The sequence below is a fragment of the Thermothelomyces heterothallicus genome, assembly GCF_042370625.1.
Source record: "Thermothelomyces heterothallicus CBS 202.75 unplaced genomic scaffold P884_scaffold_24, whole genome shotgun sequence".
Taxonomy (NCBI): domain Eukaryota; kingdom Fungi; phylum Ascomycota; class Sordariomycetes; order Sordariales; family Chaetomiaceae; genus Thermothelomyces; species Thermothelomyces heterothallicus.
In genome coordinates, this window is record NW_027192585.1 from 235,717 (window position 1) to 249,665 (window position 13,949).

At 59.4% G+C, this 13,949-nt stretch overlaps 5 protein-coding genes across 5 annotated transcripts; 2 read left to right on the plus strand and 3 right to left on the minus strand.

The window, feature by feature from the left end:
• Nucleotides 1–1,040: 1,040 nt before the first annotated feature.
• P884DRAFT_331726 (uncharacterized protein) lies at nucleotides 1,041–3,956 on the minus strand. The gene is made up of 5 exons (XM_069445741.1): nucleotides 3,373–3,956; nucleotides 2,228–3,305; nucleotides 2,086–2,170; nucleotides 1,906–1,991; nucleotides 1,041–1,799 (listed from the first exon to the last, which is right to left on the minus strand). Exons 1-5 carry the CDS (start codon nucleotides 3,762–3,764, stop codon nucleotides 1,134–1,136), a joined length of 2,307 nt encoding a protein of 768 aa, XP_069295042.1. The 5' UTR covers nucleotides 3,765–3,956; the 3' UTR covers nucleotides 1,041–1,133.
• Nucleotides 3,957–4,354: 398 nt separating this feature from the next.
• On the minus strand, nucleotides 4,355–4,940 carry P884DRAFT_263102 (uncharacterized protein). Its single transcript, XM_069441730.1, has 2 exons — nucleotides 4,569–4,940; nucleotides 4,355–4,511 (listed from the first exon to the last, which is right to left on the minus strand). The coding sequence occupies exon 1, from the start codon at nucleotides 4,841–4,843 to the stop codon at nucleotides 4,631–4,633; it is 213 nt and encodes a 70-aa protein (XP_069295043.1). The 5' UTR covers nucleotides 4,844–4,940; the 3' UTR covers nucleotides 4,355–4,511; nucleotides 4,569–4,630.
• A 225-nt stretch (nucleotides 4,941–5,165) lies between these two features.
• Nucleotides 5,166–5,987, minus strand: P884DRAFT_279791 (uncharacterized protein; the record flags this gene model as incomplete). Its single annotated transcript, XM_069443361.1, has 1 exon — nucleotides 5,166–5,987. The coding sequence occupies one exon, from the start codon at nucleotides 5,985–5,987 to the stop codon at nucleotides 5,166–5,168; it is 822 nt and encodes a 273-aa protein (XP_069295044.1).
• Nucleotides 5,988–6,832: 845 nt separating this feature from the next.
• P884DRAFT_302129 (CHAT domain-containing protein) lies at nucleotides 6,833–10,375 on the plus strand (the record flags this gene model as incomplete). The annotated part of the gene is made up of 2 exons (XM_069444909.1): nucleotides 6,833–10,176; nucleotides 10,315–10,375. The coding sequence occupies 2 exons, from the start codon at nucleotides 6,833–6,835 to the stop codon at nucleotides 10,373–10,375; spliced, it is 3,405 nt and encodes a 1,134-aa protein (XP_069295045.1).
• Nucleotides 10,376–11,345: 970 nt separating this feature from the next.
• On the plus strand, nucleotides 11,346–13,608 carry P884DRAFT_207615 (uncharacterized protein; the record flags this gene model as incomplete). Its single annotated transcript, XM_069438803.1, has 4 exons — nucleotides 11,346–11,810; nucleotides 11,946–12,765; nucleotides 12,922–13,238; nucleotides 13,366–13,608. The coding sequence occupies 4 exons, from the start codon at nucleotides 11,346–11,348 to the stop codon at nucleotides 13,606–13,608; spliced, it is 1,845 nt and encodes a 614-aa protein (XP_069295046.1).
• Between the last annotated feature and the right edge of the window lie 341 nt (nucleotides 13,609–13,949).

Genomic DNA, 13,949 nt, shown 5'->3' on the forward strand with positions numbered 1-13,949 from the left:
CGCCCTCCGCGGCGTCGTCGACGTGGCAGGGGCTGAGATTCAGCCAGGGTCGAGGACAGCGGGATCGTCGGCTATCTCTCGCCTTCCATTTGCCAAGACCAGACAAACAATTCCTAGACTGGAACTACCCTCGTTACACAACCTAGCTACCGTGTCTTGATATCCTCTGAAGCTGGAAAGAACCAGGCAGGCTCCATGTACGACCCCCGGATGTTGATGGGCGTTCCTGACTCGAGGAAGCGAATCATGGCCAGGACAAAATGAGGCGTGTTTTACCGTCGCCGGGAATAGCTCATAGAGGTTGCCTGGGATTCTCGACAGTGTTTTGGCTGTGTAAGTAACTTACAGTGTGCCCCAGGCCCGGTGCAGGGTGACAACGCAAAAGGGGCTCGTGTCGTCGAGAATCGGATAGCTAGGTAGATACGAGACCCCGCGATGAATATAGAGCACCAGTTGCTCGTTGTTTTCATGGCCGACAATTGAAGCCCGTAAGCCATCGTGTGCATCGATTTCACGGGTCTCGCCCGAGCAGCAGCACACTCCAACGATGATGTCCTCTCAGACTACGGTCTCTGTTACGGTCTCTGTTCTGCTCTCCTGCCCGGACCTCGGGGCTCTCGCATCGCTCAACGGCCACTGTCCTCCCCTTGGGCCGGTGCTCCCTGCGTCCACACAACCCAGCAAACATGGAAGCGATCTGAAACACATCTGCTGCCGTCAAGGAAGCTCTCGATCAAGTGACGGCAGCCTACAACTCCTCCGCGGTAGCCATTGGCGTCGCATATGGCCGGCATCCCATCCGACTATGAGTACGATGGCGTTAGTTTGGCTGTCTAGTTCTATCGCCCCTGGCTATATTAATAGTGACGAGATGGCTTGTTGGCTGGGATGGAACCGAAGGTACAAAAGTTTGGCGCTCTGATGACTGTGATACTAAATCACTACGTCAAGTAGCCGTTATTGTGTTCATAGACTTGATTAGACTGATTAGACTGGATTAATTATTATATCCAACTCCTCCCACCCCCCATCCCCGCTCCCTTCCCCACAATGTCATCCCCGTCCCTTCTCCTATCATTACAATTGGCTCTCATGCAGCCCTTACACTCGGGCGGGCACACACTTGCAAGCTATTACAGCTTCGAGGGGATCCCGTCCTTCTTGAGGTCCTCGCAGAGGGCCTGTCCGATCCAGTCGGCGATGGCCATGGCCGTGACCATGGGGTTGACGCCGCTCGCGCTGGGGAAGACGCTGGCGTCGGCGACGTAGAGGCCCTCGGCGCCCCAGACGCGGCCGCGCGGGTCCACGACGCCCTCCCTGGGCCCGGCGCTCATGCGGCATGTGCCCATCTGGTGCGCCGACGCGAACGGCGTCACGGGCGGCTTGTTGCCGTGCGCCCTGAGTCGCCCCAGCCACTCCTCGAACTCGCGCTTCTCCTCGTCCTCGTCCTTGTCCTTGTCCTTGTCCTCGTCTCTGCCCTCGGTCTTGTTAATATCTTCCTCCTTCTTCGTCCTGCGGATGAAGGGCGGGAAGCCGGCGATGGAGGGGTGGATCTCCCTGGCGCCGTGGGCGTACAGGATCCGGCAGAGCTCGAGCACGCCGCGCAGGTTGTGGGCGCGGTCAAAGTCGGACGGGGTGTAGGCGATCCGGGGGCGGCCGGTGGTCGGGTCGCGGTAGACGGAGCCCGTGTCGCGGTCTCGGCAGATGGCGATGAAGGTGTTGAGACGCCGGTAGTGCGACGCGAGCACCTTGTAGTCGGTGCCCGAGGCCCAGGGGAGGAAGGGGAGGCAGAAGGATGGCTGCGGACGCGGTGAGCCGACAGAATAGCATGAATTAGGGAGGGGTGATCAAAGAGAGTGCGGAGGGGTTGATGGAGGAGGGGATCGGGGATCGGGCATGTCGTACCATCATGGACATGGCTTCGAGCTTGACACCGTGGCCCTTGGAGTCGAGGTTCTCAAACGAGCTGACAACCGAGGTTAGAGATCCGCCTGTTTGTGTGACCGCGTCAGTTGGTTAATTAGTAATAACGCTCCGTCTAAGGGGTCGAGATCGGGGATGGAAAGGGGAAGGGGGTTGCCGTACCCTCCCATGGGCGGACATCCTCGTCAAAGATGCCGGACACAAAGTTGGTCGGATGCAAGTGTAGGTTCTTGCCGAGCTGGGGGTTCTGGGCGGCCGTCAGCATCTCCAGTAGAGAGTGTAATGTTGTGTGTGACCGGCTCACCTTGATGCCGCTGTTCATCAGCACGACCGGGCTCCAGAGGGTGCCGCAGCTGAGGACGACCTTCTTTGCGCGGACGATGACCTCGACCTCGCGGCCGTCGCGGGACTTCCAGACGCCCTGGACTCCCCTGGCGACCTTTTTGCCCTTCTTGTGGTCCAGAACGACCCTCTTGACGGTCATGCGCTCGACGAACCGGACGCCCTGCTCGGCCGCGTCGGGGAACCAGCCGTTGACGGGGCCCTTCTTCTCGCCCTTCCAGCAGCCGAGGGTGCAGTAGCCGCAGTCGTGCTCGCTTCCGCCGCAGTTCTGGGGCACCACCTTGGCCTGGTAGCCCAGCTTCTGGGCGCCCTCGAGCAGGACGCGGTTAGCGTGGTTGGGCGTGACCTTGTCGCCGGTGCAGCCCATGGCGTCCCAGACGCGGTCGAGGCAGGCCTGGAAGTCGGCCGACTCGAAGAAGGGCAAGCGGCGGGAGCGGGCCCACTCGGCGCGCACAAAGTCCTGCGTCTGCAGGGCGGCGCTCCAGTTGACGGTGCCGCCGCCGCCGAAGCAGCTGCCCGCCGTGACCGTCATCGACCCGTCGTCCGTCTCGACCACGCCGCCGGCCTCGAACAGGGTGGCCAGCCCGGTCGCCTGCGACAGCGGGAAGTGGCGCGCGTCCAGGTGCCGCCCCTTCTCGAGCACCAGGACCCCGAGCGAGGGGCCGAACTCGGACGCCAGCCGCTTCGCTACCACCCCGGCGCCGCACCCCGAGCCCACGATGACGACGTCGGTCGAGATCTCGACCGGGGCCTTTCCGGTTCCGGACGACGCGGCCTCGAACTGGAGAAACTCGTACGGGTGCGAGGTCGACCCGGACGTCCAATCCTGGGGGACCGCCGGGAAGCCCGTCAGCGCGGGGAAGTTGGCGCTGCTCCGAATGAAGGCCAGCTTGCCGAGGGTCGTCATGCTCTTGAAGAGCGACCGGAGGGTCCAGAGAGGCGAGTTGGACCAGCTCTGGAGGATCTTAACCCGCTCGTCCAGGCGGAGAGACGGAAGCGGGGTGGCGCGCGAGGTCAGCAGCAGGCTGCCGGGGCGGGTACTGGACCGGAGGTTTATTAGTCATAGAGTCGAGGACACAATCGTCCTTACACGGGAAAGAGACTCACTTGAGGACGGAGAGGAGGATGCGAAACTCGCGCTGCTTGCTTGGCGGAATATTGGAGAGGATCACGGTGAGGACCTGGCCAAAGGCCGGACTCTCCGAGGGCCGCTCGGCAAGGTACGCTTCGAGGATCTCCGACGGAGGGTCGAGAGGCGTAACGGCCTTCCGGAGCTTGGCTGCCGTCTCGGAATATTCTGCGCCCGGAAGGCGGATGGTAGAAGCATCTTGGGCGGCCTTGGTGTCCCCTGCCGAGTCCCGGATGCGGACCGCGGGGATGATGGCGTCCATGAGGCTCATGAGAACCTTCCATTGGCTATTGTTGAGGAATCGCGATGCTTCGGGGAGCTCGACGGGCACTGGGGCCGACAGCGGCGCCGTCTCGGTTGTCGTCGCCATGGTTAACTCTCTCCCAATTCCTCCTCCCTTTCCTCCCGACTCCGAGTCCTCTTACGTTTCCTTATTTAGGTAATTAATACCTAATTTATCCCTTATTGAAGCCGCAAGACTCCTTTTCCCATCAATTGACACGAGCCTGAGAAGGTAAAAAGAAGTGAAGTGAAAAATAATGAAAAATAAAAAATAAAAAAAATGTAGCACGACTGTGGATGCTTTTCAGGTCGCATCAACATGGCGAGACTAGTGTATTTTATTTGTGTAATCGATTTAGTATTCCGTTCTCCTGCAGGAATCCCGGCAAGATGGGCGATGGGCCGGGAAGCGGGACGATGCGACACCACCAGAACGATTCCCCCCTGGCTCCGGCGCTTGCTTTGCCCGTCGATCCTCGCAAAACCCTATCAGATCTGGGGAAGGAATCCAGGGTCTCGTGCCTGGCCAACGTGCTAAAAATGCGGGGTTGCAGAGAGGGCCGAGGCTCGCCTTCTCCACTGCTCATCTTTCGGTACGGTACGCTACTCAGCACCTCCACGTGAAAGCCGGGACCCCTAGTTCGGCAACGGCGTCAACGGCGTCGGGATCATTCCGCTCCTGGATGTCTGTACTGTATTGTATGTACATACATCCTCCATACAGCACTCGCTTAGCCATGGAGGAGATGCATCTTAGGACGATATGCGTAACCTAGGCAGTCATTCTTGCCGGCGGTATTCCTGCCGAAAGCGGCAATTATTGACTCTAGCTCGGGTGGGCATTGTGAGCTTTTTTTTGCCGGGGAGAAGACGCTAACTAATTATCTCACAGTTCTCCCGCAACCTCGCCAGGCCCGCCTCCAGCGACCAGCCGTTGATCTCGCTGACCCTGCGTCAGATGTCCTCGAGCACCCGATCCATGTCCCCACCAGCACAATGCAAATCGCTCTCGATAAGCGGCCGGGAGTGAGGTGATGAACGTGTCGTTTGGGTTCGGGGAGAGGACGGTGGTGTAATTAGTGCGCCGTTTTGGACGGTGCTTTGGTGGTGGGGTGAGGATGGGTCGGTTGTGATGCTGCCGTTCGCGCTGGGGGTGTCGTCGCACATACAACTGGTGCGAGAACTATTTAATTGATTAGAGGTGCCAGCCGAATGCGGGCCCGACTAGGGAGGTTCTCTCATTGACTATTAAATTAATTACTGCATTTCATAAGATTCCCAGAGCGTTGTCTAGTTACTGTGTACCACACCCGGCGTAATTACTGCTCGAGGTAAAAGCCCTCCTCGATTGCAACACCAACCATTAAGGATATGACACCTTCGATTACCAAGAGACACAGCTCGTCGCCGCTAAAGTCCAAAAGGCCGGCTGAGGAGAAGAATGAATCGCTTTCGACCACCCATCTGCCAGGCCTGGGGAATGGGAATCTTAGCGCAAGTTCTCGGCGACAGTCTTGTCTCCCTCTTCTTCGTCCTCCTCTAGCTCCACTTGGGCCATGTCCTCCTCCTCCTCCTCCTCCCCTGCCTCGCCCTTCACCCTGAGCAGACTCTCCCACACGTTATCTTTGGCCAGGGTGGCTCTGTCGAGGTTCCTGCTGGAGAACCACTTGAACGAGACCTTGCGGTATTGCAGGGCGGAAACACGCTCACCGGGGGCTTCGAATCGGACAGTGCCTCCTCGAGATTTCTCGTATTCCGCCTCGAACTGGGGGTCCGTGATGCCCCCGAGGGGGAGCGGAATGCCGCCAGCGGCAAGCGCCATGGAAACTGGGACGTTGAGCCGTCCCGAGGCACCACCGCTCTTCTCTTTGCCTATCTCGATAACGGGGTTGGCCATGACGTGGTAGCCGACCACGAAATAGAAGTCGTCACAACCCTCGTCTTTCCGCCCTTCGAACCACTTACGCGTCGCATCATCCCTCACCGCTTCTCTGAATCGGGGAACTGGGTTTATGAGTTGGTAGGTTGTGACGCTGTCGGCACTGACCGCGCACGACCTTCCGGTCTTCCTTGTGACTGACCCGTTGAGAAGGCTTGGAAGACCGGCGGCGAACTTGTTGCCGGAGCCGGCCTGCTGGTCCCCATCGTAGTTCAGAAACGTCGATTTGAATATGTCGCTGTCCGACCTGACTTCGATCTTTGGATCATGAAACGGCGACAAATGGGGGTCGTCGACGGTCACTATGAAACGGCCCAGGCGCATCGACGTGGTGGGCAAGAGACCCTGGGGAAGGAGGATATTCTGTGGCATCTTTGTTTTCTTGGAGGAGTGGTTTTTCAATGAGCCAGCCGTGCCTGAAGAAGAGCTCATCGGAAGGCCTGATGAGTCCAGACCCCTTTTATTTATATGTGACCCTAGAGAGCCATGCCCGGACAGACGGACCAGTAATTAATCATGGAAGGGTTTCCGGTACCAGCCTCGAGGCAATGTTTTAGATCATAAGGCCATTTCTAGCCGAGCTTCTAGACCCCCAGTTGTCCAATTTGAGTGGCTGTGTTGCGCAAAAAGAGGGGGAGATGAGAGAACCGTCCGGTTTTGTTCGGTGGCTATGAGGTCACGTCAACTTCAGACGACATCCCGAGTGACCATATCGGCGTCATTTAGTCATTTTGATTCGACAACTCGGGCTTCCAGAACCTTAATCCGTTGATTTTGTTGAGAGAGATTCCTTGCGCTCAACACAACCTTGATGTGCCGGCTCAGAGCGCAACACAGATCCCTGTCCTGCACATCACCACATGATTTGGTTCCTTGAACGGACTTGAAGGTCTGTCAGGATAAATAGAAGTCGATGATATCGGCAACCCCAACACCCACCGACGGGCCACCGTTTCTCATGGCGCCCAGCTTCGCTGGGGATTCCATCAATATTCCTCTTTCTTTTGTGGCTCTCCATCAGTCTGAACCACCCCCCTCCCCCCCCCACCCCCAAAAAAAAGACGGGATAATTAGCCATGGCAGCCATGTATAATAATATCGCTCAAACGCTCTGGAGACTGCTGACTTACCCGTTACACGGAGTCGGTCAACTGTTAGAATACCTCAATCGCTCCGACAACCAAGACATACAGGACCTCTCGTCGCGTGACGCTACCATGGCTTCACCACTCAGCCGCGACCAAATAGTAATCGACATCTTGCATGACCATGCAGTCCGTCAATACAACCGATATTTGGAGACGCGGGAGCTTGAAGTTTTGCAGACTGCCATCCAAGCGGCTCGCGTGTCTGCCAACCTGATACCTCCTCTGAGGAGCCACCCTCGGAGGACAGACATCCTGAGGACATATCACAAGCTGCTCTGTGAGCACCTCGAGCAAACATCCAACCGGATGGATATGGCCGACGCCCTGTTGACCATAGACCGGGCTTTGGCCTTCCTCCCTGACGACGACCCTTACGCAGCCGAGGCCATGAACTTGATGGTCAGTATTTACCAAGTTCGTCCTTCCCAAAGCCGGCAGCCAGAAGACGCCCGGGCCGAAGATGCGCACGAAAGAGACGGCAGAAGGACGCGGATTCTCCTCTCCGTGGCCGACCTATTCCTGGGTTATTTTGAGAAACATGGACTCGACGACGACCTGGAGCAAGGCTGCCAGCTCCTGCGGAGGGCCTTGGAGCGCGCCCCCGACGACACGCCGAGACTGTTCTTCTGGTATGGCAAGCTGGGCTATTATCTCCAAAATGTTTACGACCAGAACCAAGATGCGGACCTCCTCACCGAGTCGATAGAGATCTGCCGGCGGGGACTTGCCGTGGTCCCGGACGGCGATGGTGCGTCCCGGGCTGCTCTGCTGGAAACGCAGGCCAACGCGCTACAGGAGCGAGCAAAACGGAACAGCAGGATCGAGGACTTGGATGCCGCCATCGGCCTCTCGTTCGACGCAGTCGCCGTGACACCCGACTCGCCCAAAAAGAAAAAGAACCAGTACTTGACCAATCTGGGGTGCCGACTCGAGGACCGCTTTGATCGGCTGAACAGGGTCGAGGACCTACGGGACGCCATCCGAGTCTCCAGGTCTGCTTTGCCAACTCCCTCGGGCCCTGCCCCTGCCCCTGCCGACTTGTTCACAAACGGCATCAAGCACAACATTGGTGTCAAACTTTTGAAACTCTACAACGTCGACAAACAAGACGCCACGTTCGGCCAGGCCTTCTCACTGCTCCGCGAAGCGGTCGAAACGATGCAACCTCCGCGTGATGCGCCCGCTCTCTGGCTCAACAGCCTCGCCTCTGCGTACCGCTCTCGCTACTGGCGGAACAGAGAGAGGCTGGACTACCTGAACACGGCAATCGACCACCAGGCAGAAGCAATGGAACGGCTGGCACGGACGAGCCCGAGCTGGCCGGGTTATGCGAGCAACATGGCCTGGCTGTTGCGAGAGCGAGCAGAGCGGACCCGTAACCAGGGCGACCTCCGGGAGGCGCTCTCCTTTGTGGAGGATGCGGCGGCATCGGTGCCCAAGAACCATGTCCATCGGTGCCACATCATGTTCAGTCTTGCTCGCCTGTACACGCTTGCCCGTACGTTCGACTTTGGCGGCATGTTCGAAGTCCGGAGCGACGACGTCCGTTGGAACCCGCCCTGGGAGGATCGGTCCGTTCCCTTGTACCTGGAATCCCTGGACGACCCGCTCGGCGACCCCATGAGCCGCATGGTGGCCGCCGTGCAGCTGATGGCCATCTTCCGGGAACGCGGCGAATACGGCCGGGCAATCGGGATAGGCGAGCAGGTGCTAGACATCCTCCGCAGGACCAACACCCGCCTGTTGAGCAGGGAGGACCAGCAACGTCTGACGGCCGACTTCTCCGACGTGGCCGTCGAGACTTGCGCCTTGTCCATCCGGGCGGGCGAGAGCCCGGCCCGGGCCCTGGAGCTCCTCGAGCTGGGTCGGGGCCTCATCCTGGGGCTGTTGATCGAGGATAGGAGCGACGTCTCGGGCCTTGCGGCAACTCACCCGGAACACGCAGCCCGCTATGAAAGACTCCGGGACGTGATCGGCCGGCCGGTCGACACCGGAGTGGAGGATGTAGCATTGCGGCAAGCCATGGTTCGCCAGCGAGACAGCCAAGTCAGGGAGCTCGACGGGCTGATATCGGAAATCCGCCAGCTGACCGGCCAGAAAAGCTTCCTCCAGGGCCCGACCGCGGAAGAGGTCAAGTCGCTTGCTGCCAGTGGCCCCATCGTCGTGGTCAACGTCGCCGACGAGAGAAGCGATGCCATCCTGGTGACCGCATCGAGCATCCGGCTCGTCCACCTCCCAAAGCTGCGGAAGGGGGAAGTCCAAGCTTGGCTGGACAAGAAGCCGACGCGATTCGATACGAGGAGCGAATTCGGCAAGAAGAACAGGATGTGCCGCGAGTACCTGGCCTGGCTGTGGACCGCCTGCGCGGAACCGATCCTGCGCGCTCTCCATCTCCTGGATAAACCCCCGCCCATCGAACCAACCCGGGTCTGGTGGATCGGCGCCGGACTCGGCGCCTTCCTCCCCTTCCACGCCGCGGGCGACCACCGCCCGTCCTCCTTCGCCAACGCCTACACCTACATCATCAGCTCCTACACCCCGACCACCCGCGCCCTCGCCTACGCCCAACAACGTGCCTCCTTCCTCCGCAACCTCCCTCCGACGACCACCTCCACCGCCACCACCACCACCAAACCCTCCCTCCTCGTCGCCCTCATGCCCACCACCCCACCCACCAACAACGGCAAACGCAACCCCCCACTCCCCACCACCGCCACCGAACTCGCCCGCATCACCACCGCCTTCGGCCCCTCCCACGCCGTCCTCCCCCTCCCGCACCCCAGCACCGAAACCGTTCTCGCCAATCTCCCCCACTGCGAGATAGCCCACTTCGCCTGCCACGGCGTCTCCGACCGCTCCAACCCCTCCGAAAGCCACCTCATCCTCCAACGCCAACCGCCCCCCCCTTCCGAACGAGACCCCTCCCCGGTCGCGGTGGCCGATCTGCTCACGGTCCGCCATCTCGCCCACCACACTAGTAATACCGGCCTTACGACCACGGATGGGAGTACTACTACTACTACTAGTAGTAGTAGTAGCAATAGGGCAAAGATAGCATACCTCTCGGCGTGCTCGACGGCCGAGAGCAGGGCGGAAAGGCTGGTGGACGAGGTGCTCCACCTCGCGTCGGGGTTTCAGGTGGCCGGGTTTCCGCACGTCGTGGCGACCATGTGGCCGGCCGAGCTGGAGGCGTCGGTCGAGGTCGCGGGGAGGTTTTATAAGCGGCTGGCGGAGGCGTGGGCGCGTGCGGGCGGGCAGGGGCAGGGGCAGGGGCAGGGGCAGGGGCAGGGGCAGGGGCAAGAGGAAAGGGGGGGAGGGGTGGTGGTCGACGACGGGGTCGTGGCGGCTGTGTTGAGGGAGGCGGTCATGGATGCAAGGGAGAAGTGGCCGTTGCAACCGTTGAGGTGGGCTGGGTATGTCCATTTTGGGGTGTGATTTAAGTAGTTATTAAGGTAACTTGGGGTAGGTTTGTTAATGACGACCAGGGTAGGTAGGTAAATTAATCATGTTTGAAGTGATCCTTGACCACACCGTCCTGTTACGCCCCTCAGTCCGACCAAGGGCCTATATTGCCTGCGTCATGAGGAGGAGAAGATTTACCCGCCCCCGTGACCAGCTGGGACAAAGATTGAGAGAAGCTGAAGCAGAGATTCGAAATAAGATGTTGACTACAAACGCCCACAGTGAGATCAGGACCTCTTCGATGCGGTGACTCTCAACCTTCGGTTCTTCCATGACCTGCAGAGGCGATCACACTCCTCGACCGATTCTGAAGTGAAAGACATGCGACAGCGGAGCATACATATCATGTGGGCACCGACAACGAGCATTGCGAGAGGTGTTCCTAATACCATTGTGCTCGCTTTTTGGCCACAAGGTCACGAACCTGGAAAGCCCAAAATGGCAGATCCTGTATACTAATTAGAAGAAGAGGGTGTTTAATTAATTAAATATACGCTTCTGGACGTCGAAATATGTCTTCAGCTCTTCAAACTGACGGTATACTAATTAGGTAGGTACCTGGGTGATGTGCATGGACATGGCCGTCGGGAACATCCCGCTACCGTATCCACACTGCGCACCTGAGCAATGCCGAACCTATTACCTGATCTACACTAGGCCAAGTACATGTACATACCACAGGGGTAATTAGCTCTCCATGTCTCCACCTCTGTGCGACCATCAGGTTAGCCGTCGATCCAAGGTGCCCTGCTTCTTCCCCGCACCTCCACACGAGCTTAATGATGGAGAAGCCGAGGTATACCGGAGAGCATCTCTCGACGGATTATTAATTAGTTGTAGGCGTGGCCACGGCCATGGCTCATTGAATGACACATCCAACAATAGTCAAGCCTGTTGATAGGTAGGTACTTAGGTGTGGACCTGTATGTACTATATATACATAATACAACATATATCCTAATTATCAGGTAGGAAATTAATTAATTAGACTACCTACATATTTTGCCTGGTTACTTCCTTGGTTGTGTTGGTTCCCTTCTCCTCCGTTTCATTCCAGCCCCAGATTTTCTGATCAGGGGAAAAGGTAGGGCGGTGGGTTTCATTCAAGGTCATCATCACCATGACTTCCCCGAGAGATAATAGCGATGATATTAATACCACATCCACCTCCGCCAACGACCCGGATGACGTCCACCAGGCGGATCGGCCAAGCTACAGCACCTTCGCCTGCATCGGCACCGGCTTCTCGGGCATCTGCCTGGGCGCGACGCTGGCCCGATGGTACGGTCTGACGGCGGGGGGACAGGGCGGGCACCTCCGGCTCTTCTCGCGCGACCCGGGGCCCGGCGGCACCTGGCTGGTCAACGACTACCCGGGCGCGGCCTGCGACGTGCCCAGCGCGCTCTACTCCTTCTCCGCGCCCAACCCGGCCTGGACCCGCGTGCTGCCGCCCGCCGCCGAGCTGCGCGCCTACCTCGCCCGTGTCGCCGACCGCTACCGCGTCACCGACGGCATGGTCTTCAACGCCGACGTCTTCCGCTGCGTCTGGATCGAGGACCGCGCCGTCTGGCGCCTCTGGGTGCGCGTGCGGGAGCCGGAGTCGGAGCCGGAGCCGGAGCCGGAGAGGACCGAGCGGGACCCGAGCGGCGAGACGGGGGAGCGGGAGGAAGGGGAAGGGGAAGGGGAAGGGGAAGGGGAAGGGGAAGGCCAGAGGGAAGAGAGAGGGCGAGGAGGGAGAGGCGGCGTGCTGGTGCACGAGTGCCGCTACCTGTTCTCGGCGACCGGCCTGTTCACGCAGCCGCGGGAGCTGGACGTGCCCGGACTCGAGCGGTTCCGCGGGCCCGTGTTCCACTCGGCCCGGTGGCGGTCCGACGTCGACCTGACGGGCAAGCGGGTCGTCCTCTTCGGCAACGGGTGCACCGCCGCCCAGATCGTGCCGGCCATCGCGGGCCGGGTCCGGCACCTGACCCAGGTGGTGCGGTCCAAGCACTGGGTCTACCCGCCCATCGACCGGCGGATCCCCGGCGCCGTCCGGGCCCTGCTGGCCGCCGTCCCGGGCCTGACCACGCTGCAGCGCTTCCTCGTCTACCTACTCGCCGAGGCGTCCTGGAGGGGGTTCAAGCTGACCGAGGACGGGGCGCGGTACCGGCGCAAGATGCGGGAACGGGCGGAGGAGTACATGCGCCGGACCGCCCCGGCCGAGTACCACGACATGCTCATCCCGGACTTCGAGGTCGGCTGCAAGCGGCGCATCTTCGACTCGGGCTACCTCGAGACCCTGCACGCCGAGAACGTCACGCTGACCGACGAGCCCGTCGCCGAGATCCTGCCGGACGGCTTGCGCATGCGGAGCGGCGCGGTCGTCGAGGCAGACGTCATCATCATGGCCAACGGCTTCGCCACCAACCAGTACCTCCCCGGCGTCGAGGTCGTCGGCCGCGACGGCGAGACCCTCGCCCATCACTGGGAGTCCTTTGGCGGGCCCGAAGCGTACAACTGTACCTCCCTCAGCGGGTTCCCCAACATGTTTTTTCTTCTCGGTGAGCATCCCCCCTTCCCCCCCTTTTTTTTTCGTTTTGGTTTTTCGTTTTCTTTCTCGTCTAAAAAAAATAAAACGAGAGAGAGAGATTAAAAAACAAACAGCAAGGTAATTAATTAACCAAACCGGCTGACACAAACCCTCCGCATGCAATTAGGCCCCAACACCGCCACGGGACACACCTCGGCCGTCATGGCGATCGAGAACGCGGTCAACTACGCGCTGCGCGTGCTGCGGCCCGCCCTGGACGGCCGCGCCGGCGCCGTCGTCAACCTCAAGCGGCCCGCCGAGGAGGCGTTCGCGCGCCGCATCCAGAGCGCCCTGCGCCGCACCGTCTGGTCGTCCGGCTGCAGCAGCTGGTATTACGTCCGCCGGCCCGGCGGCAAGGCCTGGAACGCCATGACCTACCCCTGGAGCCAGGCCCGCTACTGGTACGAGAGCCTGTTTCCCGTCTGGCGGGACTGGGAGTACACGGTGCGTTCCTCTTTGATATTTCTCATCTGTCGTCTTTGTTTCTCTCTCTCTCTCATTTCCCTTCTTTTTGTCCGCTCTCCCAACTGACACCATCTGATTAATTATTCGTTAATTAATTATGTATCAGGGTAAATTGGATCCTGTCATTCCCCGGAGGTCTTGCTATGGCCGTTGGCTCATGACCGTCACCGCTATTCTTGCGGCAGGTTTGCTCTCTGTGCTGGCTAGAAACAACCCAAACTCCCGACGGGCCGCCTCGATGGCGTGGTGGGCGGCAGCGCTGCCCGGGTGGAAGAATCGGGCGCTGCAATTGCTGATTACCGAGACTCTCGCTGGACGCATGACGAAGGGGTGGTGGATAGGTAATTAGATGACGTGACCAAATGGCTATTATGAGTAAGACGACCAAGGTAGAGAGAGATTCTGACTGCGCTCCCGTCCGTCAAGGAGATACATGTAATTATGGTGTATTAATTAAAACAATCACAGCAGCAGTGGCCACGGGAGCCTATGAAATGTCTCGTCCAGGAGTAATTATGATCAGTATGACTCTCATCATTTCCGAGAAGCCTCCTGACATCCTGAACTTTATCGACGGTCCAAGTTGACTGTAATTACTCAGGGGGCAGGTGGGCCCCCAGTATGCTTAGGATTATTAGGATAAATATTACCTGCTACGGAAGTCACAACAGGGAGATATTCTCGAACCCT